The sequence below is a fragment of the Dromiciops gliroides genome, chromosome 3 (assembly GCF_019393635.1).
Source record: "Dromiciops gliroides isolate mDroGli1 chromosome 3, mDroGli1.pri, whole genome shotgun sequence".
NCBI classification, from domain to species: Eukaryota; Metazoa; Chordata; class Mammalia; order Microbiotheria; family Microbiotheriidae; genus Dromiciops; species Dromiciops gliroides.
Genome location: NC_057863.1, coordinates 244,411,032 through 244,436,061, shown reverse-complemented (window position 1 = coordinate 244,436,061; position 25,030 = coordinate 244,411,032). Strand labels below are relative to the sequence as shown.

At 40.2% G+C, this 25,030-nt stretch overlaps 2 protein-coding genes across 7 annotated transcripts in view; one reads left to right on the top strand and one right to left on the bottom strand.

The window, feature by feature from the left end:
- Positions 1-25,030, top strand: part of CHST7 (carbohydrate sulfotransferase 7) — a 56,134-nt gene that overhangs the window by 16,760 nt on the left and 14,344 nt on the right. For 2 of the 6 annotated variants that reach the window (XM_043998855.1, XM_043998851.1), the window contains 2 exons: positions 2,673-2,720; positions 7,641-7,756. The exons of 1 other annotated variant lie outside the window; for it this stretch is intronic. In XM_043998855.1, coding sequence (XP_043854790.1) covers positions 2,673-2,720; positions 7,641-7,644 — 52 coding nt within the window. In that variant the 3' untranslated portion in view covers positions 7,645-7,756. Of the gene's footprint in view, positions 1-2,672; positions 2,721-7,640; positions 7,773-25,030 lie in introns of those variants that run through there. 3 more of the 6 variants (XM_043998856.1, XM_043998857.1, XM_043998853.1) reach the window with 3 other exon arrangements.
- The window catches only part of SLC9A7 (solute carrier family 9 member A7), a 208,406-nt gene continuing 192,891 nt past the window's right edge, over positions 9,516-25,030 (bottom strand). Inside the window, 1 exon segment of the mRNA XM_043998858.1 lies at positions 9,516-15,105. Coding sequence (XP_043854793.1) covers positions 14,857-15,105 — 249 coding nt within the window. The 3' untranslated portion in view covers positions 9,516-14,856.

The following is a 25,030-nucleotide window of genomic DNA, read 5'->3' as shown; positions in this document are numbered from 1 at the left end:
AGCTCTTTTTAGACTATTTAATCTATATGTAATTCCAAATCTACATTGCATCAGTCTTACACACCTATCCATTGACAAGTGCACTTGGATTAGTTAATAATAATAATAGCCAGGGGGTAGCTAGGTGGTGCAGTGAATAAAGCAAAGCACCGGCCCTGGATTCAGGAGGACCTTAGTTCAAATCCGGCCTCAGACACTTGACACTTACTACCTGTGTGACCCTAGTCACTTAACCCTCATTGCCCCACCAAAAAAAAAATCACAACAAAATAATAGCCAGCATTTATATAATGCTTTAAGGTTTGCAAAGCAGTATACAAATATTATCCCATTTGATCTTTATAACAGTCTGGGAGGTGGGTGCTATGTGTTATCCTCATGAGGAAACTCAGGCTGACAGAGGTTAAATGATTTGCCCAGGGTCATATAGCTAGTAAGTGTCTGCAGCTAAATTTGAATTTAGGTCTTCCTGCCTCCACTTCACTGCACCATTTAGCTGCCTTTTACTTTATAATAGTGCTTTAGTGGATCCATGATTTCATCTGGTGAGTACTCCTTCCACCATTACACATCCCAATCTATCCTTTGTAATTTTTTTTTTTTTGGCGGGGGCAATTGGGGTTAAGTGACTTGCCCAGGGTCACACAGCTAGCAAGTGATAAGTGTCTGAGGCCGGATTTGAACTCAGGTCCTCCTGAATCCAGGGCCGGTGCTCTATCCGCTGTGCCACCTAGCTGCTCCTCCTTTGTAATTCTTGTTCATAGTTTTCCATAAATCTTCCATAGAGATACTGCTCAATGTGCCATAAGATTTCATTTTTTTAAAAAGTAGAACATTGGCTCCTTGGGGGTTAAAAGTGTTCCTCGGGGGCAGCTAGGTGACACAGTGGATAGAGCACCAGCCCTGGAGTCAGGAGTACCTGAGTTCAAATCCAGCCTCAGACACTTAACACTTATTAGCTGTGTGACCCTGGGCAAGTCACTTAACCCCAGTTGCCTCACTTAAAAAAAAAAATGTTTCCTGTTTTCTCTCTCCAGTGGCTAACAGTGTTTGTTGGGAACAGAGGCAGTCAATAAATGCTTACTGGACTGAATTCGCATTATGGGGTTACCTCTTGCACTGGAATTACCTTTAATCCTCAATTGCCTGGTGATGGCCCACTTATTTTTTTAGTATTTAAATAGGCTTATTGAACTTTTCACCGTGGTGGTCTAATGCCAGTAATATGTTAATTCAGATTTGATTTTGGGATGAAACGAGACTGTCACTAAACAGTGTAAAGGCTAAAATTCTAGCTAGTCTGTCTAAAATATCTAATGAGTGGTTGCCAATAAATTATAAGCTTTAGCAAGAGTTAGATTTTTAAGCATTTATTAAGGAGAATAAGAATTTGGTAAAGAGAGAAAGGCCTAGATTCATCTATCTATCAAAGGGAGAGTGCGTTTCTAGCTCCGCTCTCCACCAGAGTCCACACGAAAGAGAGTGAATCAGAACGCCAGCCTCCCCCTTCTTCCTCCCACCAGCCAATGACGCCAAAGAAAAGCCACATGGTCCTGCTTTCCTACAGTAAGTCTCCAGCAGGTGGCACCATTCCAATTGTTACAACAGTTAATGAAAGTATAGTGGCACATAATTTCTATAGAGGTCCCCTCCCCCATCACCTTTTCTCATCTCCTTGTCTGGTCCCTAGGGCAGAATGATTCTTGTGGTCACATATTTCCAAGTTGGAGGGGTTCTGCAGGATTTCACATGGGTGGGACTTATTTATTTATTTATTTATTTTAAGTGAGGCAACTGGGGTTAAGTGACTTGCCCAGGGTCACACAGCTAGTAAGTGTTAAGTGTCTGAAGCCAGATTTGAACTCAGGTACTCCTGAATCCAGGGCCGGTGCTCTATCCACTGCACCACCTAGCTGCCCGGACTTAATTATTTTTATCTTTTTTTTTTTTTTTTACAATTACATGTAAAACCAGGGTTTTTTGTGTGTGTGTGTGAGGCAATTGGGGTTAAGTGACTTGCCCAGGGTCACACAACTAGTTAAGTGTTAAGTGTCTGAGGCCAGATTTGAACTCAGGTCCTCCTGACTCCAGGACTGGTGCTCTATCCACTGCACCACCTAGCTGCCCCTAAAAATAGTTTTTAACATTTTTTTTTTTTTAGTGAGGCAATTGGGGTTAAGTGACTTGCCCAGGGTCACACAGCTAGTAAGTATTAAGTGTCTGAGGCCAGATTTGAACTCAGGTACTCCTGAATCCAGGGCCAGTGCTCCATCCACTGCGCCACCTAGCTGCCCCAACATTTGTTTTTTAAAAAAATTTTGAGTTCAAAATTCTATCTCTCCCTTTCACTAATCCCTCTTCTTTCAGTTGGCAAGGGATTTTATATAGCTTCTATATATACAATCATGCAAAACATATGTCCATATTAGTCATGTTGCAAAAGGAAGCACAGATCCCTTCCCCCTTCCTCCCCCCCGAAAAAAAAAAACCACCAAGAAAAATAAATTAAGAAAAAGCATACTACAATCTGAATTCAGACTCCATCAGTTCTTTCTCTGGGGGGGAGTAGCATTTTTTTCTTCATAAGTCCCTTAGGATTGTCTTGGATTATTGTATTGCTGAGAATAGTTAAATTGTTAACGATTGATCATTTTATAATATTATTGTTACAGTGTACAATGTTCTCCTGGTTCTGCTCACTTCACTTTGCATCTGTTCATGTAAGTCTTTCCAGGTTTTTCTGAAATCATTTCTTATATCATACTAGTTTTCCATCACAATCATAGAACATAATTTGTTCAGCCATTTCCAAGTTGATTGGCAACCCCACAATTTCTAATTCTTTGCCACCACAAAAAAGCTGCTATAAATATTTTTGTACTAATAGGTCCCTTTCCTTTTTACATTTTAAAAAATTTTTAGCTCTCTGAGACATTGCTGGGTCCAAGGGTATGCGGTCTTATGTCCTTTGGATATAGTTTCAAATTGCTCTCCAGAATGGTTGGGTCAGTTCACAACTCCACCAACAGAGTTCTAGTTTGTGGGTGGGACTTTTAATGCCCCAAGGAGACCAGGATGCTGCCTCAAAGGAGACAGAGACCAATCAGGTTCCAGAGATAGGGTTTATTTTGTTTTGTTTTTTAGGGAAAATAATTACTGTTGTGGGAAAATGGGGAACAAGATGAAGCTGATCAATTCCCTTCCCCCCCCCCGCCCCAACAAATAACTGTGGTCAAAGTAAATCAATATATTGACCGTGCTAGAAAAAGGGTGTCTCATTATGCACCTACTAGTCCATTTCTCCGTCAGGATGCAAGAGACATTGGTCTTGTAAAGAGGAGACATTAATCTTGTAAAGTCTTAATTGTTCACTGTACTCAATAGTGTTCTGAAGTTTTTCTAAGTTATTTCCCTTTAAATATTTCTTCTGAGTCTACTTACTTCACACGGTAACAGTTGATTTATATCTCCCCTAGTTACTTGAATCCTTCACATTTATTATTTCTTATAGTGGAATAAAATTATATTACATTCTCATAACACAGTTAGTTCAACTGTTCCTCAATTGCTGGGCCCTCAGTTTATTTCCAGTTCTTTGCTACAACTAGATGCAGAGCTATAAATATTTTTGTATAGGTGGGTCTGTTCCCTTTGTCTTTGATCTTTGTGGAATACATGCCTACTAGTGCGGTATTGCTTTGTCAAAGAGTTAGTACAATTTAGTATAGTTCCAAATTGCTTTTTGGAATAATTAGATGAATTCATAGTTCCGCTAACAGTGCATGAGTGCACCTGTTCTCTAACCCCTCCAACCATTGCCATGGAACCTCAGATTTTCTTTAGTTTGCATTTCTCTTATTGTTAATTATTCAGAGCATTCTTTCATATGGTTGTTGATAGCTTGAATTTCTTTGTTTGTCAACTACCTATTCATATCCTTTGACCACAAGCACACATATGTAGCCATTTCTTACATATCTTGAATATGAAATTCTTACTAGAGAAATATGCTGTAATGATCTGATCTTAGAAATCATCTTATCTCAAATCCAGCCTCAGACACGTGATACTTACTAGCTGTGTGACCCTGGGTAAGTCACTTAACCCCAATTGCCTAAAAAAAAAAAGAAAGAAAAGAGAAATCATCTTGTCTAACCTTCTGATTTTTACTGAGGAAACTGAGGCTTGAACAAAAAAGAGGAAACTGAGGCTTGAAGAAGTAATGGGCATAAGGTTCCTTATACTATAATTGAGTCAGGATTTAAACTGAAATAGCTTTTACATCTGGAGCTCATCATAGTTTAAGATGCTGGGCTAGACCCAATTTCTGCGAGACCATGTTCTAATTTCCCCAGCAGTCTTATTGAATAGAACCCTCCTCCAACTAGTTTGTAGCTTTGGGTTTATCAAAAATTGGATTGTTTTATTTGATTGTTTTACTGATTATCTTTTCTCAGTACAAAATAGTTTTAAGTGGCCACCAGGCTACCTAAGGAGCGGGGTGAACTAGCCCAAGTTGAAAATAGTCAAAGCTTCTGTGCTGAGCAGTAGTGGGATTGGGTTGAGAATAACCGTTATAAATCCAGCCTGGGGGAGATAGGGAGACCCAATCTTCCCATCAAACAGCAACCCCCTTGAAAAGAGGGTGGAGTTATGCAAATCAAAACACTGGCTGTGTAAATGCTTGTTGACATGTCTGAAAATTATTATCCCATTCTTCACCTCTTGTTCATCACTTCTCTGCTAATGGATTATCCTGCTATTTTACTGAAGTTGTTATAAACTCAAGAGCTAATGATCTGGGATTTTCTAAGTAAACCATTACATAGTCTGCAAACAGATCTCATTTTTTATCCTTTGTCAGTTTCATGTTTCTCTCCCTGGTCTTGCAGCTAGAGCTGGCATTTTAAAAATGTCTGTTAAATCAGGGGAAGAAAGTATATTCTTGCTTTACCCCTATACTTATGGGGCAAGCTCCAGGATTTCAGTTGCAAATACAACTAGTTCATGGTGTATGTATGCATGCATGCATGTATGTATGTATGTATACACATACATATACACAATATATAAACCATGAACTAGTGTGTATATATAGTGAATATAGTGAAAAAACCTCCAACTAGTTGTATGTATGTGTTTGTGTGTATATATATATGTATATATATACATATATATATAATATGTAAATTAGTTTTGCATTTACTTGGGTAATTTAAGAATGATTCTCTTTAAGTCAGAGTTAGAGGAAGAGAAATATTAGCACACTTTGGTGATATTTACATACAATCAGAATGAAATATTTTTCAGCTGAAGATATCAGTGTCTCTGTGGGCCAGTGTTGTAATATATACTACTGTAGTATAATGGGTGTATTTATAGAACTTAGATACTAATGATGAAAGTTTGAGCCAAAAAAAAAAAAGCAAATTAGTTTTGAATCTGAAAAGAGAAAAGAAACAGGTAGTTTGTGAATTATTTATTTTTTTGTTAATGGAATGACATAGAACACATGAATGTCACATTAAAAAAAACTCAAACTATTTTTATATATGTTCTGAAAACATCACAATATACAGAAACCCTGATGAGACCTGAAATTCATTGCACTAAGACATGTTTTCAGTCTTTTATCATACTAAATATCTTTATATACCACTGTTAACTTTTGAGAGAAATAAAACCTGCATTTTGCTCAGGGGATGAAAGTCTAGGCAAGAAGAAAACATTTTTTTACCACAGAGTATATAGCAGCTTAATTTTTCATTTTAATACTTCATTGTCAAACTTAACAAGAAACTAGTGAGGTGAATGGTAACCTAAAGTTTGGAATTTTAATGTCAGTGTCTTAATTTTTAAATGATAAAGACTCCAGAGGTCAATCCTGACAGAGTCTCCAGGCCCTTAAATTCAGACACAAGCAGAGCTCTGGTCTTTACTCTTCAGCCTGAAGGTGACTGGGGAATGGAAACCTTTAGCCTCTGAAGCACCAAGGTGGTGATCTCACTAGGAAATGATGGATGCTTACTTTTTCAAATTTAAAGATAACCTTGATCCAATAGTTAGCCTAACTGGCTGCTCTGGGATAAACAGAGGCCAAAAAGCTTTATTTTTCAGGGGATAGGAATAAGGGGAGGGACAGGACATGTGATTTCATGGGGATAAGGAACTTGTAGGAGAGAAACTTCTCCAACCCATGCAGATCAGCAAAGGTTCTGTTACTTCTGAGGTGAAATGATATGTCCAGGGTGATAGTCACAGTATGTCTGAGGTGATCCTTCAAACCAGCTCTTTCTGGCTTTGTGGACAGCCCTCTATCCAATAAACCACACTACTGCTCATGAAATTTTTATGGAGGAAACAAGGGCCTGATGCTTACACTGAATCCAAAATGGGGAGGGGTGGATTTCAAAGCAAAGATAAATGTTAATTCAAAATATCTATCCCACCCCTCTCCCTTCTCTAGCCAACTTATTGTCAAAGGTTTAACAAGTCTATTTACACTTATTTGGGTGAATAAGATATTTAAGAAGTAGCCACTGTTTTATTAGAAATATCAGATCTAACCAGCTTGTTGTTTAAAGTGCTTTAGAAACAAATACAAGAATCAAAGTTGCCCACTGGCCTCTATGTCTTCAAGTACAGATCACCAGATTGACCATTTAGACTAAATTACCCTGAAGTACAGCAAAGCTTGTTTTTCAAGTTTTAACACAAAATCTAATGTGTGTAATAAATGTACATTTTCTATCTAGAGAGCTAGCGACTAAATAAATCTGCATTTATTAAGTAAACTACCCTTTCATTTTGTAAACTGCCACTAGAGAAAATTTTCTAGGCTACATCTCAATTCCCTGATGTGTGTGGTCACTGTTGTACATTTCCATTTGTCCTGTAGGCTCCTTTTCTGGGGCTTGATTAGAATATTTCACGGATGGTCAATTTCACTAACATTAGAACCAGTGTCAGACTTGGTACACTTCCATCATCTGCTAAGGGTTTGTATTGTAAGAAATAGGCAGATGTATCACAAATGAAAACAGTGACTTCTTTCCCATTAAAGTGAAAACGGTTTTTGAAATGCCACAAAATAACATGACAGGAAACTTGAACAGTCATAATTATTACTATGATACAATTCTTTTTTTTAAGAGTCTTAAAAAAGGATTTACTTCCCACCAATGAACACATAGGTTTATAAAGATGGTTAAGTAGTAGGCATCTAAATTTAAATTCCACTATAGAATCCAAAGAGCATGCAAGCCGACAAACCAGTCCTAGTAATATGTAGATGGTGGTGGTGGTGGTGGTGGTGGCGGCGGCGGCAGCAGCAAGCACAGCAATGCCGACTGAGGTTTTCAATATTCTTTCCCCCGCTCCTTTTCACACAACATGCAAACACAGCTTCTCAGGCCATGTTTTCTCGTGACATTTTCACAAAATGAAAACGATAACTTTTTCAGAATAGATTTTTAGCGTGAGACTTGAGTGTTGTACAAATCGAGTCAAACTATTCCAAGGCTAAATAGATTTACAGGTCTTTCATTGAAGAGGCCTCACAATAGTACATTTTGACATGCTTTCTACATATTTGTCCCCCTCTATCAACTTTCACCTTTTTCCCCCCTTCCCTTCCCCAGGTAAACTGCAACATTGAAGTGTGCAGTCCAGAAGAATGAAGAATCACTGCTGATAAGATTACTTTGCACGGTTGGGGTACTGGGACTTCACTTGACACTAACTGCTGTACAATTCTGCATAGCAGAAAAAATAGTGAGCAGTTAAACACAATGGACACATCTGCAAAGACTACATTTCCAATAAGGAAGCGACATAGTGCAATATGGATACGGTGGCCCTCCAATATGGAGGGCTTTATTTTCCAGCTTGAACCTGCCAGTGGTGACTGCCGCCCTTTGAAGGTGATGACATTCCCAGTGACAAATGAAGAGGAGACTTGATTTTTTTTTAATGGTTTCAGAATTAATGATGTTTACATCACAACTTGGACAGATATATTGATCTGGAAACCATGGCAAGTGTGGTCTTACCCTTTGTTCGTTCTATAACTTAAAGAAAACTTGTTTTAAGATCTGAATGGGATTATTTTTTTAAAAGATTCTTTTAGCTCTTTACCTTCCATTCTCTAGGCCCATCAAAGAACTAATGGATTGTAATTTTCACTCCCAAGCTCATAGGTGTAAGGATTAGAAATACTACTAAATAATAAGTTCAGAAAGCAGCCATGAAGACTCTAGGTTGATGACAGCAGGTAAAAGTGAGTACTGCCCCATTACACACAGCACCGGATGGAAGCTATGGAGAGGCTGAAAGAAACCTTAGGAAAGCTCAAATGCCCCAACCCAAATCAAGTACGTACCTGCCTGAGGCTCACCACTCTTAATTGTGCCACTTGCTGGTTGAAGTTGGGCTACTACAAGACCACAAATGTGCCATTAGTGATTTAGGTTAAAAAGCAGGAGAATAGAAATCACAGGCAGAGAGGTCAGGTTTACAGTATTTCCCTTGACACTAAGGCACAACCAGGCACATTAAAAAAGGATTCTTATGTTTAATGCTGCCCTGATTTTTGCACTCTTAAAAAAACAAACAACCAAATGCCCCAAACCCCTTAAGTGAAACTGAAAGAACCCAGGATCAGGCCCCAAAGAACACACTCCATCTTCCTTTATGACATGGTAAGAGTTAAAAGCAGAGGGGGCAGTCCTGGTGCATGACCTGCAACATATTATTAATTCTAGTAATAGATAATGCTCCTGTGGGGTTTAGCTAAACCATAGATTTTTTTAAACTTCTGAAGCAAGAAGGAAGAAAGGGATAAGGGATAATAAATAGGGTGGGAAATAATTTTGTAGGACTTTGGAGAAATCAGTCCAAGCAGAAGCAATGGGAAATGTTCAGTAAAACATGCAGGAAGGGTTAGACTCTGAGGTGCCTAATTGCAGGCCTTCCTGCTGAGCTGTGTAGGAGGCCTGGGAGTCATGTTTTGCAGAACACTGAAGCCCTTACTCTTGGTACAACATAACATACTGTTAAAAGGTTATTAAGTTTTGTTATTGTTGGAAGATAAAATTCTCCCATTTTATATTTTATCTAACAATTGTCCCCCACCCATGCCCTGGGGGAAAAAGCCCAAAAAACTATTTGTAATTGTAGGGAATTAGGGTTCTTCCTGTTTCATCTGAAATAGGCTGTAGATTCTTGGTTCATTTCTTAAATATGGTGAAATTTGCAGCAATGTGAAAATGAGGGTTGGTCTACAAGACAAATTCCTTCCCTTTAATTATGTAAGGTCACATGGCCTCATTTTGAACAGATAATTCCAATGTCAAATTTTCAATTCAGCAGAAATAACACTTCACAGAATGGAAACAAATTCCTCTTGATTTCTTCCAAAGACTGTAACCGTACAAGTCAACCCAACAAGCAGTTTGTAACTCATCACAGAATAAAACTTGAAATTTAATGTTTTTAAAATAAAAAAAAAATAAAGCTTTGTGCAACTGCAATGGGGTTCTCCCTCTTCTCTTTATAGTCTCTGAGATTTGAATAAATTGTTTATTTACATTTAGGTTTTTGACCACCACTGCCAAAAGTCCTAAAGGCAATGCTGACAGTTCTGCTCGAATGCTGCAGGATCCCACTTGATTGTCCAAGACGAACTGAGACTTTCAACACTAAAAATGGACTTTTCTATATTTTGTTCTAGTTAGTGGTTTGGGGTGGGGGTGGGGGGGAGGAGAAGATGGCAAAGAAAAGTTCTCACTGCCCAGTGCTACTTCTCATTGAAGCAACTACTCAGTCATCCCCTTGCCAGTACGTTCTAATGACTAACACTATTAGAAAGTTGTCTATGACTAGCAAGATTCAACACGAGGAATTCACTGACAGCCTGGCTGGCTATCCATGAAGTGATCGTTGTACTTTAGTAAGAGAAAAGGCAGGCAGAGAACAAGTCACATTCACCATGTGTCTGAGAGAGATAAGTAAAATCTTTTTAAACCAGTAACCTGGTTCTTGGATTCTACTCCCTCCCTCAGACTCCAAATTAGGCCAGTTCATATTTCACAACAGATAGTAAGAACTATTTTTAAAACATTTTCTTGGAACTAACCTGGTCAGTTCAAACTGACCTGTGTTTAACTGATTGTCTTCCTTGACTACATTATTAGTAAACATTTACCTGGCAAAGGTCTTGGTCACAGTAAGCATTGGAGGGAGTATATTCATTTCCTATTAGGGGAAAAACCTGAAACAACATTAACATAATAATAGTTTTCTTTTTTTTTTTCTACTTTGGGAACTTTCAGTTTTCTTTTTTTTTTTCTACTTTGGGAACTTTCAATCCACTTCCTCTTGAAAATCTTTTATCTTGTCAGGAATTTCTCTAATGCCTAATTTTGCACCTGGGGTTGTATTTTTCTGATTTTCAAAATTATTTCAAATGACAGATGGTATTTCACTGGCCTGAGGCCCAAGCTAAAGAGCTTTTTGCTATTAACTTAATGGAAACATTTTCTCCTTACAAGATGCTCTCTGGCTATCATGCATCCAAGCTTATTTGTCTTCCTGGTCCAGTGAGTGCTCAGGCTGGCCAGGGTTTGAATGAGTCACCTGTGCCCTTCCTATATTTATCTGAAAGAAGACCCTAGGGGAGCCATTATTCCCCTTACTGCAACTGTATATCAATTTCCTATCAAAATGCCAGAAACTGATTCTCCAAGAGAGAAAGCTAAGTCTGTGTCTTCCAAAGGAGCCATTATCAGGATTTTTTTTTTTTGTCCAATGCAAGGATGGTGGTGAGAAGAATAAATACCCTGAATTTTGGTACTACTGACATTTATTTTATAAGAACAAGTTGTACCAGCTCCTGTAAGCCTCCTCCTTCCTTTGAGATATGGAATCCTGTGTTCAATATGGGTCTGTTCCATGGCTGTTAAAGTGTCAGCACAGATTCAGAATTGGTTCCTAATGTACACTAAGATATAGGGGGGTGATCAGAGCTGGTTTGAAGAGGAGGAAATCTTGAGCATCCTTTCAAGTATTTATTCCAAGATGATAGGAGTTTTCTAGGTGTGTGAATATCTTTAGAGGCAGCATCTGGCATGTCTCAGAAACAGAAGGCTGCTGTGACGCTGCCCTGGTAACAGCAGAGTTGGCAAGGGTTTTTAGCACACAGCTGTCTTTCACTTGAAGCAACAACAACAAACTTTGTTTTGACCACACACAGGAATCAAGGTCAGGAGGGTAGGCTTTAAAATACCCTCTCTGTATAGGGACACGCATACCTTGGCTCCTTCTCCATAAAGATTCTCAAATACCCCCTTTCTCAGCTGGGATTTATGGAACGTCTTTTCCATTTTCTAATCCCCTGAATGAAAATTCTTCCCTCCTGGGTTGCTGATGAATGCGTGACTGCTTGAAGGGGTTCAGTGCTTCAGACTTAATTGTTAAATGGTAGGAGTCTGTCTCTAATGTGCTCCCTGGAAGGACAGACACATTATACCCAGAACAAAATAGGAGAATGAGGCTCAGAAATACCATTTAAAATCTCTTTCCCCTCAAGATTTCCATTTTTCAGATCTGTGTGCATTATTTAGTCAAATGTTCCATTATTTGTTCATTTTGGTTTGGTTTTCCATAAAGTTGGTAGAGGACAATTTGGCCAACTAGTACGGCTCATTGTGGACAGTTGGCTTTGGCTTTCTAAACTTCTATTGCTTCTTTGGGGAACATTGACAAGGTGCATCCAAGGTTGAAATCATCTTGTCAAAGATAAACAAATCTCAGGACCTGCGGTTAGGTCAGGGTTATTCTTTCTATTTTCAAGACCAAGAAATGGGAACTGCCCAACACAGGAGTATTCCAAAAGCTACACACTAAGTATTGGGGGATAGGAAAAGGACAAGAACTACTAGAGAGATTTCTAGTTTTGACATTCTCCACTGCCCTATTCAGGTGGCTCAGAGGGAAGTATTTGTGGTGCAGAAAAACCCACAACACAGATCTCTTGTGTATGAATGTGAGATACAGATGAATTCAGAGTATGATAGTGGAAACTCAGCAGGTTTTTCCCCACCATGACAATTTCCTGTAATGAACAGTAACTTTTCCTAGAAATTTAAGACAGTAGTAACTCCATGCCATTAATGGCAGCCAGGGCTTGGTGTGAGCAGGTTTGAAGTAAGGCCCACTCAGCCCTCAGGATGTTGTTTGCCAGCGTTTTCCTTCCTTCTGATATTAATTTTTTTTTTGGTGACGCAATTGGGGTTAAGTGACTTGCCCAAGGTCACACAACTAGTAAGTGTTAAGTGTCTGAGGCTGGATTTGAACTCAGGTCCTCCTGAATCCAGGGCCGGTGCTCTATCCACTGTGCCACCTAGCTGCCCCTCTAATATTAATTTAAATGAATAGACATTGACTTTAAGGTGGGAGAGGCTTGAGTGAAAAAAACCAACCAAACAAAAACCAAAAATCAACAAAGAAGAAAACCTAGTTTGGGGGATTATCCTTAGATAAGACTTAGATAAGACTCAGAGGGAAAAGATTCTGTGTTGGCCCTTTGTACCAAGCTGCACACACGCAGCCGTTCATGCTGTTGTCTGTCCTGACAGCTCTAAGTGGGTAGCAGGACACCACAACAGAAACTCTGCACTTCCAAGATTTTCTGAGAGCTGCTTAGTGTGTCTGTTGGTGGTGTATCTCAAGTACTTGCCTGACCATCAGAGATCCTTACAGAAGTAGCTATCATATCCAATTTTGAATTTCATTAGGTTCTTTCAAAAGCACAGAGATGAAGGTTTATCCACCACAGTCTTACCAGATATTCTTCTATTGAAGGGACACGAATGAGGAGGTAGTTTCTCATTTTAAACATTAAGCTCTACATGTCCAGACTATATCTTAACAGTAAATAATATTTATAAAATAATTTTGAACACATTGGAACTCTGGTTTCTCCCACACTTAATTTTTAATTCTAAAACTTTATGAGGCTATGATGAATTCCTCCGCTACTATGAAAAATCAGGGAAAGGTAATTTACAGTGGGATGGGAAACTGTCCTTCTTTGGGTAATAAAAAAGCTGATGTGTTTTCCATACATTTTAAAAAATGGGGTCCCCAAATATTCTAGTATCAAAGCTGAAAGATGGGAGAAAAAGCTACAGTCCTTCAGAGAATTCTTTTGGTATTTCAGTCCTTCTAGGTGTCTCTAACAGGCAGTAGGGATCACATAGAAAGAATCATACTATTAACTTAGAAAAAAAGAGAAAAAAATCATCCATTCACACAGTAAGATGATGTTAGTCTCCTTAGGTACCAAGAATCCTACCCTCTTTTTTTCTTACCAGGACACTGAGTGATGTGAATGAAGATGACCAAGATAATAAAGTCTTTTAACCTTAAATCAGGCAATATTCCCTCAGTATAGGCATTATTCAGATCAAAGAAAAGGCATATCTCAAAACTTCTCTAGATATCAGTCCCTAAGAATTTCAGCCCTCCAATTAACTAGCCATGCTGTTGCAAGCATCTCAGGCTTTTGTCAATTCAGAAAACTTCATTAAGAGAGATTTGATGAGGGACAGCTAGGTGGCACAGTGGATAAAGCACTGGCCCTGGAGTCAGGAGGACCTGAGTTCAGATGCAGCCTCAGATACTTAACACTTACTAGCTGTGTGACCCTGGGCAAGTCACTTAACCCCAATTGCCAAGAGAGAGAGAGAGAGAGAGAGAGAGAGAGAGAGAGAGAGAGAGATTCGATGGTCCTTTAGAAAACCATTTTCATTGCAGCATGCTTCTTGTGCTGTGAAATTGATTTCCTTCCATCCCATTTCCATCTTTTCCCTCCCCAAATCAAATTCCTCTTACCCACTAGAAGGCCCTTTATCCTCTTCTTCCCCTTGGCTTCCTTAATGTCCAGTTATTCATTACAACCATTTCAGTGCAAGAAAATAGCCAAGTCAATATATTCCCATCAGTAAGTAGCACAGCTCAGGGTTACGTTCTAGAAGTCAGGACTGTTGTGGGCCTCAGGAACTTGAAAGTTTTTTTGCCCTTTCTAAGCACCTCCTGACCCTAGGTGAATTAAACTAAAACCAAAACCAGAACAATGACCCTCTCTCCCTGTCCCCTAGTGTGCCTCACTTTGACTTTGGTTTCAAAACACTCCAAGAACACTAAACACCTTTTTCATGAAAGCATCCAGAGAAACTCTGCCTCCTTCCCATTCTTTTCTCACGATGAAATAGAGCAGGCTTTCAAAGTCATGAATCCCAGAATAAGATGTTCACAGGGCCCCAGGCTTTGGAGCTGCCATTTTACACTGTTTCTTTACATGTGAAACATTTAACACTGGTCGTCTCTTCTCTTGGAGGTCCACGCTCTACTTTCTTCCATTGAGATCTCGTTTTCCCCTACCTCCCACTTTGCAGCCCAAGAGAGGCCGGATACAAATTAATAACCTGAATCATCTTTAGGGGTGTCCCCCCCCTCTCTTTAGCTCAAGGACTGCAGGTGAATGAGTTACATTATAGCATGCTGTTAAAAAAAGGATTCAGTGTACTACTCTGTAAGAAAGTGGGAATAGGTTCATCTTTGTCTTGATTTGGAGACACTTTAAGCCCACCATCTGCATCTTTAATTAACTGTTTTGGGGAAGTGTGTGTGGGGGGGTCACATTAAGGTTTGGATCTTCAGACCTCAATAAAACCATTGGCAAATAGAAGTGTTCGTTCCATTCACTGAGCATCTTCCACCACAAACGACACAAGGGCCTGTAACCCTTCCTTACTCTGGTTAGGGGCCTACTCTTATGCTTGAGGAATTTGGGGGTCATGCATTGTCTTCCAAAGGAAATACCAGTCGGGTGCCCCGGTTTGAAACTTCGTGGTCTCCCATTCCCAGGTCTCGTTCTAGTGCCTCCTCTGAGCTGCTTTTTGTTCTCCTGCCCTCAAGGCTTGTGGTGGCCGTGTGGGAGCCTGAGGAGCCATTTGCCGTTATGGTGCTGTCTCCATATGTCAGAGTGAGATCACCATCATTCAGTATAAAATCAGAATCTTCATCTCTCAGTTGTTCCTGATTCTAAGGAGGAAAAAAAAGGTATTCAAAAAGATAACGAGAGCCACTGTTAGCTTTAGTGCTAGGTTCACTACTTCAAAAAATAAGCAGAATCGGGGGCAGCTAGGTGGCACAGTGGATAAAGCACTGGCCCTGGATTCAGGAGGACCTGAGTTCAAATCTGGCCTCAGACACTTGACATTTACTAGCTGTGCAGACTCTGTGGAAGTCACTCAACCCTCATTGCCCTGCAAACCAAAACAAAACCCAACCCTCTCAAAAAACCCCAAAACCAACCAAACAAAAAAAAGGATCTAATGGCAAAAAAATAAGCAGGATTAAGCTATACTAGATCTGTGACCCACTTACTGAGCAGTTGTTTGTGCCAGATACCATGCTAAGCACTGGGGATACCAAGAAAGGCAAAACTCATCTCGGAGTACCCACCCTCCCCAATACCTAAACAAAGGCTCACCCATAGAAGCAAAATAAGCTATAATTTAAAAAAAAATGAGTCACAGAGCATATTTAATGAACTAGGTTATAAGATGTTAAAACTTTCAATTGTACCAAAAAAAGGGGGAAGTTCTAATGACTGGACACCATTCTTATAAATTTTCTTTTATTCCAACTTTGCCATCACAAATCCTCCGATTGTGGGCAAGTCACCTCTCTGGGCCTCTTCAGTCCCTTCTATCTCTCAATCTATTTTTTTTTTGTGAGGCAATGGGGGTTAAGTGACTTGCCTAGGGTCACACAGCTAGTAAGTGTCAAGTGTCTGAGGCCAGATTTGAACTCAGGTACTCCTGAATCCAGGGCCGGTGCTTTATCCACTGTTCCATCTAGCTGCCTCAGCTCTCAATCTATTAATCCACTCTCTTCACTTCCCCCATGTAATTCTGCTATGACTGCAAATAGGCAAACACTAGTCCTGTGAACCCAACCAAGACAAGCTCTTTGCAACATGTCCCAAATCAAGGCTTGTGGATATGTAGAAAAGTGGCCACAATGGACTTCTTTCCTTAGGATGGAGTTTCCTTCTCTTCTCAGCTGTCTGTCTAGGCAGTTAGGTAGTACAGAGGATAGAGTGCTGAAGTTAGAATTAGGAAGACCCAAGTTCAAATCCAGCCTCAGACACTTATTAGCTGTGTGACCCTGGGAAAACCACATAAACTCTGTCTGCCTCTTTCCTCAGCTGTAAAATGCTGATAATAACAGCACCTGCACCCCAAACGTTTTTTTTTTTGTGTGTGTGTGTGAGGATAATAGGTGTTTGGCACAGAACCTGGTTCACAGTAGCCACTTAATACTTGTTCTCTCCCTCCTCTCCTGTCTTCTCCATATAGAGAGAAAAAAAAGTGAGAGGAGGAGAGAGCAAAGGCACTACTGATGAGAGGAAAGACCTTTCAGAACAGTCTTGTCTATTCAGAAGCGGAAATTTATACAGTACGTTCTCCCCCAAAAGGAAAGGAACTATTTGCCACTGAGGCTTGGTCATAGTGAAAGTAACAGGACTGAATAACATGTTTCTAGAGAGGCTGCACTCATTTAAAATAAAAAAAAAACAGCATGGGAAGTGTTAAAGGGCAGTACAAGAACCCTGACTTGCCTTCCTTTAATATGCTTGAAATAGACACAAGGGGAAGGTCAACTTTCTATATCATATACTAAAAGCCCAGTGGACACTGATACATTTTAACCTATTTCCAGGATGGTTACTATATATAACCTCAGAAAAATAGATTCCTGGACTGCTCATCTGACCACCATAGGCCTTGGTGATCCTTAGGGACATCGAAGCACTTGATTCTCTGATACTATTCATAGGGCACTTAGCAATAACCCCACCTTACACATATGGACAGCGCTTTACAGGTTTTTTTAAAAGTTTTTTTGTTTGTTTGTTTTTGTGAGGCAGTTGGGGTTAAGTGACTTGCCCAGGGTCACACAGCTAGTACGTGTCAAGGGTCTGAGGCCGGATTTGAACTCAGGTACTCCTGAATCCAAGGCCAGCGCTCTTTCCACTGTGCCACCTAGCTGCCCCCACTTTACAGTTTTTGAGGCAAAAATGCTGCTCATCAAAGGCCTTGGTGATTCATGGGAATGTTGGAGCACTCACTGCCAATACCACTCACATGATACTAGCAATAACCTCATGTTGGTGTGTCTACAGCACATGCCTGTTTTTGAGGTAATATATTATTATTTCACTTGTTCTACGTTTATGCCATTTGTCTAAGGAACACATGGGCACTCTGAACCGAGAAATCATTAGACCGTTCCATCTAGTGGTATCTAGGTCAGGGGTTCTTACCTGGGGTACATGAATAGATTCCAGGTGGTCTGTGAACTTAGTAGGGGGGAAAATAACTTCTATTTCAATAGTTTTGGTTTCCTTTATAATCCTCTGTATTTTATTTTATATCTTTAAAAACATTATTCTGAGAGGGGGCCCAAAAACTTCACCAGTCTGTCACAGGGGGCAATGACACAAAGAAATTAAAAATCTTCCACAGTAGGTACTTAAAAAAATGCTAAATGGGGGGCAGCTAGGTGGTGCAGTGGATAAAGAACCGGTCTTGGATTCAGGACTTCAAATCCTGTCTTAGACACTTGACACTTACTAGCTGTGTGACCCTGGGCAAGTCACTTAACCTTTATTGCCCAGCCCCCCAAAAATTGCTAAATGAATGACCATAGCCAGGAATGCCTAAGGAATTCTTCCCCCAGGCCCTCCCTTTTATCAGTGTGAAAATATTTTTGAATTGACTAGCCTAATTTGCGAGGGCTAATCTGACTGAGGTGACTAATCTTGGGACTGTTGACTAGCTGGCTATTAATTTAATGTGGGCCGTTTATAAAGTTCCACCACACTGCTCCACTCCCAAATTGATAAGCAAAATATTAAGAAGCCTCTTAACTAAATAATCAAAGCAGAGTTTATTTATGAGACACTATTTAAATTTAAGAATACAGGGAAATAAAATGTACAACGTGACTGCATTGCAGTGTGTCTCCACTGTGTTTCTTTTCCACCTGCTGGGCCTGGAACTTCTTTAATACAATAAGGGCCTTAGCCGCCTCTTGCCTTAGGGCACTCAGGTCCTTTATTCTAACTCTGAGCCCCTTTCACTTTGTAAATCCCCCTGCTTCTAACTTTCCTCTTCTTACTGCCACACTGAACCCCTGTGTTTCTCTCTCACCGACCTTCTGTCTGTCTGTCTGTCTTCTCCATCAGTCTGCCCTTCGGCCTCTATTTTCTCTGCGCCTAATCCTTCTCGTCTTCTCCTGCGTCCTTGTAGCCCCCTGTCTGTCTTCTCCAACCTTTGCCGTCTCATCAGGCAGCCTCAAGTAATCTTCTCAGCCCCCTGTCTCTTTGTCCCAACCCCCCTGAGTCTAACCCCCAGGTCTATATATATCTTTCTTTTCTCCACTCAAATCTTGGGGCTTCTTGCACCCACACACCAAGCTCATCCTCCAGCCAAGGCTGTCGCTGGTGGGGGTGGGGTGTGCTCAAGCCTCACGTGCCTCAGGCTATGCCAGAGCCCGGCCTGGACAAGCCCAGGATCTCTCGGATACCTCTGCTCAGGTCAGAGGGAGCTGGGGGCTTTTCCCCCCCCAGCTGTCTGACCTGGTGTCTTGTACAATGCACAGGGCTTTTTGGCTCAGCTGAAGCAGAGGGGGAGGGGCACCAGCTAGTCCCACACAGAAGAGACCCTAAGGGCCTAAGGCTTTCTAATCTCAGCCTAAAGGTAGGGTCCCCAAATCAAAATAAATTTCCACATCAGATATTGCATATTCACGTTGTCCATTTTCAGTTCATCTCTAAATGATATTCTGTCAGCCAGTAGGCTATAGGACTTCATGCATTACTTCTCCATTATGCACATTCCTTTTTTTCGGGCAGGGCAACGAGGGTTAAGTGATTTGACCAGAGTCACACAGTTAGTAAGTGCCAAGTACCTGAGGCAGGATTTGAACTCAGGTCCTCCTGAATCCAGGGCCAGTGCTTTATCCCCTGCACCACCTAGCAGCCCCCATTATGCACATTCCTAATGTGATTCCACTACACTGATTTTTTTTTAGTGAGGCAATTGGGGTTAAGTGACTTGCCCAGGGTCACACAGCTAGTAAGCGTTAGGTGTTTGAGGCCAGATTTGAACTCAGGTACTCCTGACTCCAGGGCCAGTGCTCTATCCACTGTGCCACCTAGCTGCCCCCACTGCACCACCTAGCTGACCACTGATTCACATTTTGAATGTGCAAATGCACAATTCTTCCTTCTCTGGAAAAAAGTATATGGGACTAAGTAGGCTTTGGGTAAAGAACTAATTTTAAGCAGAACCAGAAAAAGCTCATCTCTTGCCAGTTTTAGAGTCAGAAGGACCTGAGTTTAAATCCAGCCTTAGACACTTAATAGCTGTATGATCTTGGGCAAGTCACTTTACCTGTTTGCATCAGTTTCCTCATCTGTAAAAGGGGAATAATAGCACCCATCTCTCAGGGTTGTTGGAAGGACCAAATAAGATAATATTTATAAAGCACTTAGCATAATGTCTGGCACATAGTTAAGTGCTATATAAATGTTAGCTATTATTATTATTATTATTAATCTTCTACTTCCCTATGTGGATGAACTGTTGTCATTTTAAACTGAATGTTAAACCCTCAGAACCTAGCATTCTGCCTAACTCCTTGGATTTCTGTTGATGACATCTGCCCAACCAGGTTTGAATATCTGGAACCACTGCTGATTTTTCCCTCTCGCTCACCTGCTAACAATACCTACAACCGTGTCGCTACCAAGGCCTGTCGATTCTGCTGTCATAATCTCTCTTATATTTGCCTCTCTCCTCTTTTTCAGTCCTTCATTATGACCTTGATGACAGTAATAGATTCCTTCCTGGCCTCCCTGCTCCCTCTCCAGTTTATCCCTTCCTAATGCTTTTAGAGTCATCTTCCCAATGCATGTATCTGTCCATATCCCTCTGCAAAAACCTTCAGTTATTCTCCATGGCTTCCCAAATACGACAAATACACTGGACATTCAAGGCTCTTCATCACCTGGCTCCAACTTGGCCTTTCTACTTTTATTTCGCATTATTCCCTTTCACACATTTGAAGTACCAGCAAAAAGAGACCACTCACTAGTCAGTAAGCGCACTTAGATCTCTTCCCTGTCCTCTATTCCTGGAATCATCTCTGCCCCACAACAAATCTTTACTGGTGAAATTCTTTCTTTTCTTTTAAGGCCCAGCTCAATGCCCACCTCATCACTTCACATGACTATATATCTAGAGCTAGAAAGTGCTTTAGAGGCCATTCAGGCCAACATCTTCACTTATTTTTTTTTATTTCATTTTTCTAATGAAAACATTTATCTTTTCCCATCCCCATTTCCCCACTTCTCTAGAAATGGAGAAAAATCAAGTCCTTTGGACAAACATTAGTCAACAAACTAATTTATATACTCCGCCATGTTAAAAAAATGTATAAATCTAGTTCATTACTCAGATAGTACAATCTCTCTGTCTGGAGGTGGGTAGAATGATGTCATCTGGGATCATGGTTGACCATTATACTGATCAGGGTTTTTAAGTCTTTCAAAAGTTGTCTGTCTTTATAAAGTTACTGTTATCATTTAAATTAATCTCCAGCTTTTGTTTAGATTTACATTTTACAATGTGGCTGGGATGTATCTGACTTAGCTATAAAATTCCAAACTTGGCCAAAAAGCTTGAAGATATTAGAAAAGATTTAGATACTAAGTAGAAATCTCTTAGCCCTTGATGCCAACATGCATCATTATTCTCTGGATGATTTCCTATTTGAAACCAAGGCTTCTTTTCTGTCTTGTAGAATTGGATGACTTTCTTCACCCTGATAAACACTCAGCTGCCTTTGAGCTAAAATAGACTTACAACATCATAACTATCTTTTATTGCTCTCTCTGGACTCCTCTGATCTTTCTACTTATGTGGGAAATTCTGATACTTGAATCATGGTGCTTGACTAGGAAATGCTAATTTTGATTAGTGGTCTCCCCATACCTTTTAAATCATGGATTTCTAGTAACTTTCTATTTATTTATTTTTTTTTTTGCAGGGCAATGAGGGTTAAGTGACTTGCCCAGGGTCACATAGCTAGTAAGTGTCAAGTGTCTGAGGCCAAACTTTCTTTTCATTTTACACTGTATCAGTTCATACAAGTCTTCAAAAGTTTCTCTAAAATGGATCCTTTGGTCATTTTGTTATTGCACAATACTATTTTGTTACATTCATGCTATAATTTTTTTTCTCCAACTGATGGACACCCCCTTAGTTTCCAGTTTTTTGCCAGCCAGCATAAAAAGAGCTCCAAGAAATATTTTTTTACATATGTATTCATTTTACAGATCAGGAGACCGAGTTCTCATAGATGTTAAGTAACTTGTTCCCAGGGTCACAAATAATAAATGGCACTGAAGGTTCTCCCTGCATTCTTCCCTCATCCTCAGTTTTAAGTGAGTACCGACCTTCCTAATCTCTCATACCACTCTACTTGGAACTCCCACTATGCACTAATATTATAACTTGTGTTGTGGTTACTTATGTGCTTCCGTTATCTTCCAGTGGATGGAAAACTATTTGAGGGTAGAACAATATGTTTCAACTTTGTAACCTTCCACCCCCAGTATGAGGCGAGTACAATGCACATAGCAAGTACTGAATAAGTGTTGATTTCCTGTAACTTCTGAAATTGATTTAAATTATCTTAGGAAGTCAGCCCTGGTTCCACAAACTAGGATAGAAGTCTTTAAGCCATGTGTAGGGATAGGAGAGAATGGAAAACAGTTAATTTTCAAATTTGATCCACAGAAGTAGCATCTCAATGAGTCTTTAAAGTATTCTCAATTGGGATTCTTAAAATTATGCTAATCAACATGATTAGCAAACAGCCTAATTAGCATACAGCCTAATTAAAATAAAAGGCAGCAGGATTTCTTTGAAAGAGAAATCAAATCAGGAGAGAAACACTGCTGAGCTGCACAGAACAGGAGACTTTAATACTTAAGTGGTTAGAGTTCCATTAATGGGGAAAAGGTGAAGTTGTAGCAGTCTCCACACAGATCACCGAAAGTACCAGGGCTGTCTGTCTGCAATGTCTAATTTGGCTGATTGAGGTTGCCTATGCAACCCTTTTTAAACTGCTTAAACATAAGGAAATTCAAAACAATGTAACTTGTATTCATTGTTAACTATGCCATTAATAGGATATACAGTTACAAAACCAGCCCTTTAATTCACAAGGTCACATACTTCTATTAGAGGAGGTGATCAGCGTATTAGCTGAGCGGACCAAAACAGGGAATGACATTTAGAAACCCACTAGGGAGGCTTTTAAAAATTATCTGGAAACAGGAGACATCACAGTACAGCTAGCATCATGATGTACTTTAAAATGGGTTATTGAGAAGCATGTCAGGTTTAACCTTTTAAAGCAGGATTGGGTCAAAGCAAAAATGTCCAATGGAGAAGGCTCAGTAAAATCTTGGCAAAATGACATTTGCATGAAAGAATTTAGAGCCAGAAGGGATCTTAAATGTCCTTTAGTCCCTTATCTTACAAATGAAGAAACTGAGGCTCAGAGCAGTGAAGACACAGAACTAATAAGATCTCACCACAAATCTACCTGTCTTTCTACTGCACCTCCAGTCTCCTATGTACTCTAAAAAGGGCTAGTAGCCCTGTGCAGAAATATTAAATACGGCCACTTCTCAGAATTCTTTCAAAGCTCAACTCAGGTGCCACCTTCTCCTCTGGGAAGTATCTCTAATTTCTTTAATTGTTAGCATTCTCTCCCAACCCAATTTCCCTTATGCTAGATGAAGTGCTGGAAGGAGAGCCAGGAAGAACTGAGTTCAAATCTAGCCTCAAGAAAGTAAGCTGTGTGACAGCTGGATAAGTAATTTAACCTCTGTCAGTCTCAGTTTCCTTCATATGTGTGAGAAATGGGTAGTTGTCTCCTCTCAATGTGGATATAACAAGTAAGTCATACTCCCCTGACCTGTTTGTAGGACAAAGGTCTCAGATCCCCTCCTCTCCCTTAGGTTAGTAAGGTCACATGGTTCAAGGAGTCCTGGTCTCAAATAGGTCCTCTCCAGAGTTCTGTCCATATAAGGAAGTATAAGGTCCACTCCTGAGTTATGTCCATACAAGGAAGAGGGGTGGGAATACTGCTTTCCGATTAGCTAGTTTTTCCTCGTAGATTGTAACCCCTACCAGTGATGAAAAAGGGGAAGGTCCATTCGTGTTAGGGACTAGGGTATAAAACAGGGCCTGCAAGCCCCCTTTTTGGGCACCCACTAGCTGCACACTAGGGTGCCTCCTCATGAGAAGAAAATAAAGCCTTTGTCACCTCGCTGCTGAGTCCCTGAGAATTATTGAGAAGAGGATGACTTTTTCCCTCACAATATGTAAAATAGTGATGATAATGATAGCACCTACCTGCCAGGGTTGTTATGAGGAAAAAATAAGATATTTGTAGATTGGGGTGCTAGATGGCACAGTGGATAAAGCACTGGCCCTGGATTCAGGAGGACTTGAGTTCAAATTTGGCCTCAGACACTTGATACTTTCTAGCTGTGTGACCCTAGGCAAGTCATTTCACCCTCACTGCCCCACAAAATATATCTATATCTATATATCTTTTCTTATCTTAAGGTGCTATATAAATGTTTTCTATTATTGTTATTGCTATGCTTATTTATTAACATGCATCTACCTGAAGAATCTACATTCTTTGAGGGCAGGGACTGTTTTCCTCCTTTGTCTTAGAAGCCTCAGCATCTACTATGTTGCCTGGGACACCAGTGGACAAGTAAGTGATGTTCTTTTTTTTTCTTTTTTGGTTTAATTTCATTTTTATTTGCATATTAATGCCACATTTACTCCCGTGCCATAAGCTTTTGTTTCTTCAGTTTCTTCTGGGATATCTTTTACTTTTGAGCAACATATTTGTTCCTTTTCAGTCAGCATCATCTCAACATGGCAAGGGGAACTCATGTATGGGTTGATTCGGCCATCAGCCCTGTAAGTACTCCGTTGCATTTTGGGGGCCTTGTTAACCTGGATATGCTCAATGACAAGAGAATCCACATGCAACCCTTTAGTTCACAGTTACTTTTTGCATTTTTAAGCATATGCAGCAAGAACTCAGCACCCTTTTTGGGCCAACGACCCTGTGTCCAACCCCACTGCTTAGCCTGGGCACACCTGCCAACTCCACCACTGTATCGACTGAAGGGAACACATTGTTTCTTCAGTGTGAGAGGGACATATGGATATGACCCTCCACTGAGATGGAAAGTGCCCCCCCCTTCGGCCTAGTGATCTGATCTCAAAGTCTTAAAGCCCTTTACAGCCCCCTATTTCTCTCCCTCTATTTTTTTTTTCTAGAGAGAGGCAATAATGGGAAGCTACTATCCCCCCTTTCTAAATATAGGCATATCAACTTAAAAATTGCTTCATAGGGTCTGCACCGAGACATTATGTAGATACAATAAATTGTTGCTGAAACATGAAATTTTGCAAAATAACCTATGACTGAACCTCTGAGGTTGGGGCACTCTGACCCAGGAGAGAGGGACTTATCACTGAACATCCCAGGAGAAAGATTTATTGCTGAACCCAATTACCACATTTTTGCTCAAATCAGATGTCTGTAAAAAGTGATTTATTGCTGAACCCAATTACCGCATTTTTTGCTCAAATTAGATATCTGTAAAAAGTATAAAAACTGCTTGATTTCTAATCCCGGTGTGTCACACCTCCTGGCTGTCCCAGTGAGTGTGGTACACCTTTCTTTCGAAAGAAATAAAATCAATGCTTCGGCCTCCTTTCTCCTCGAGTCTCTATTACAGGGGTCAGTGGGTGTACTCCCATCCCACTCAAGTGTGACATCTTTCAAA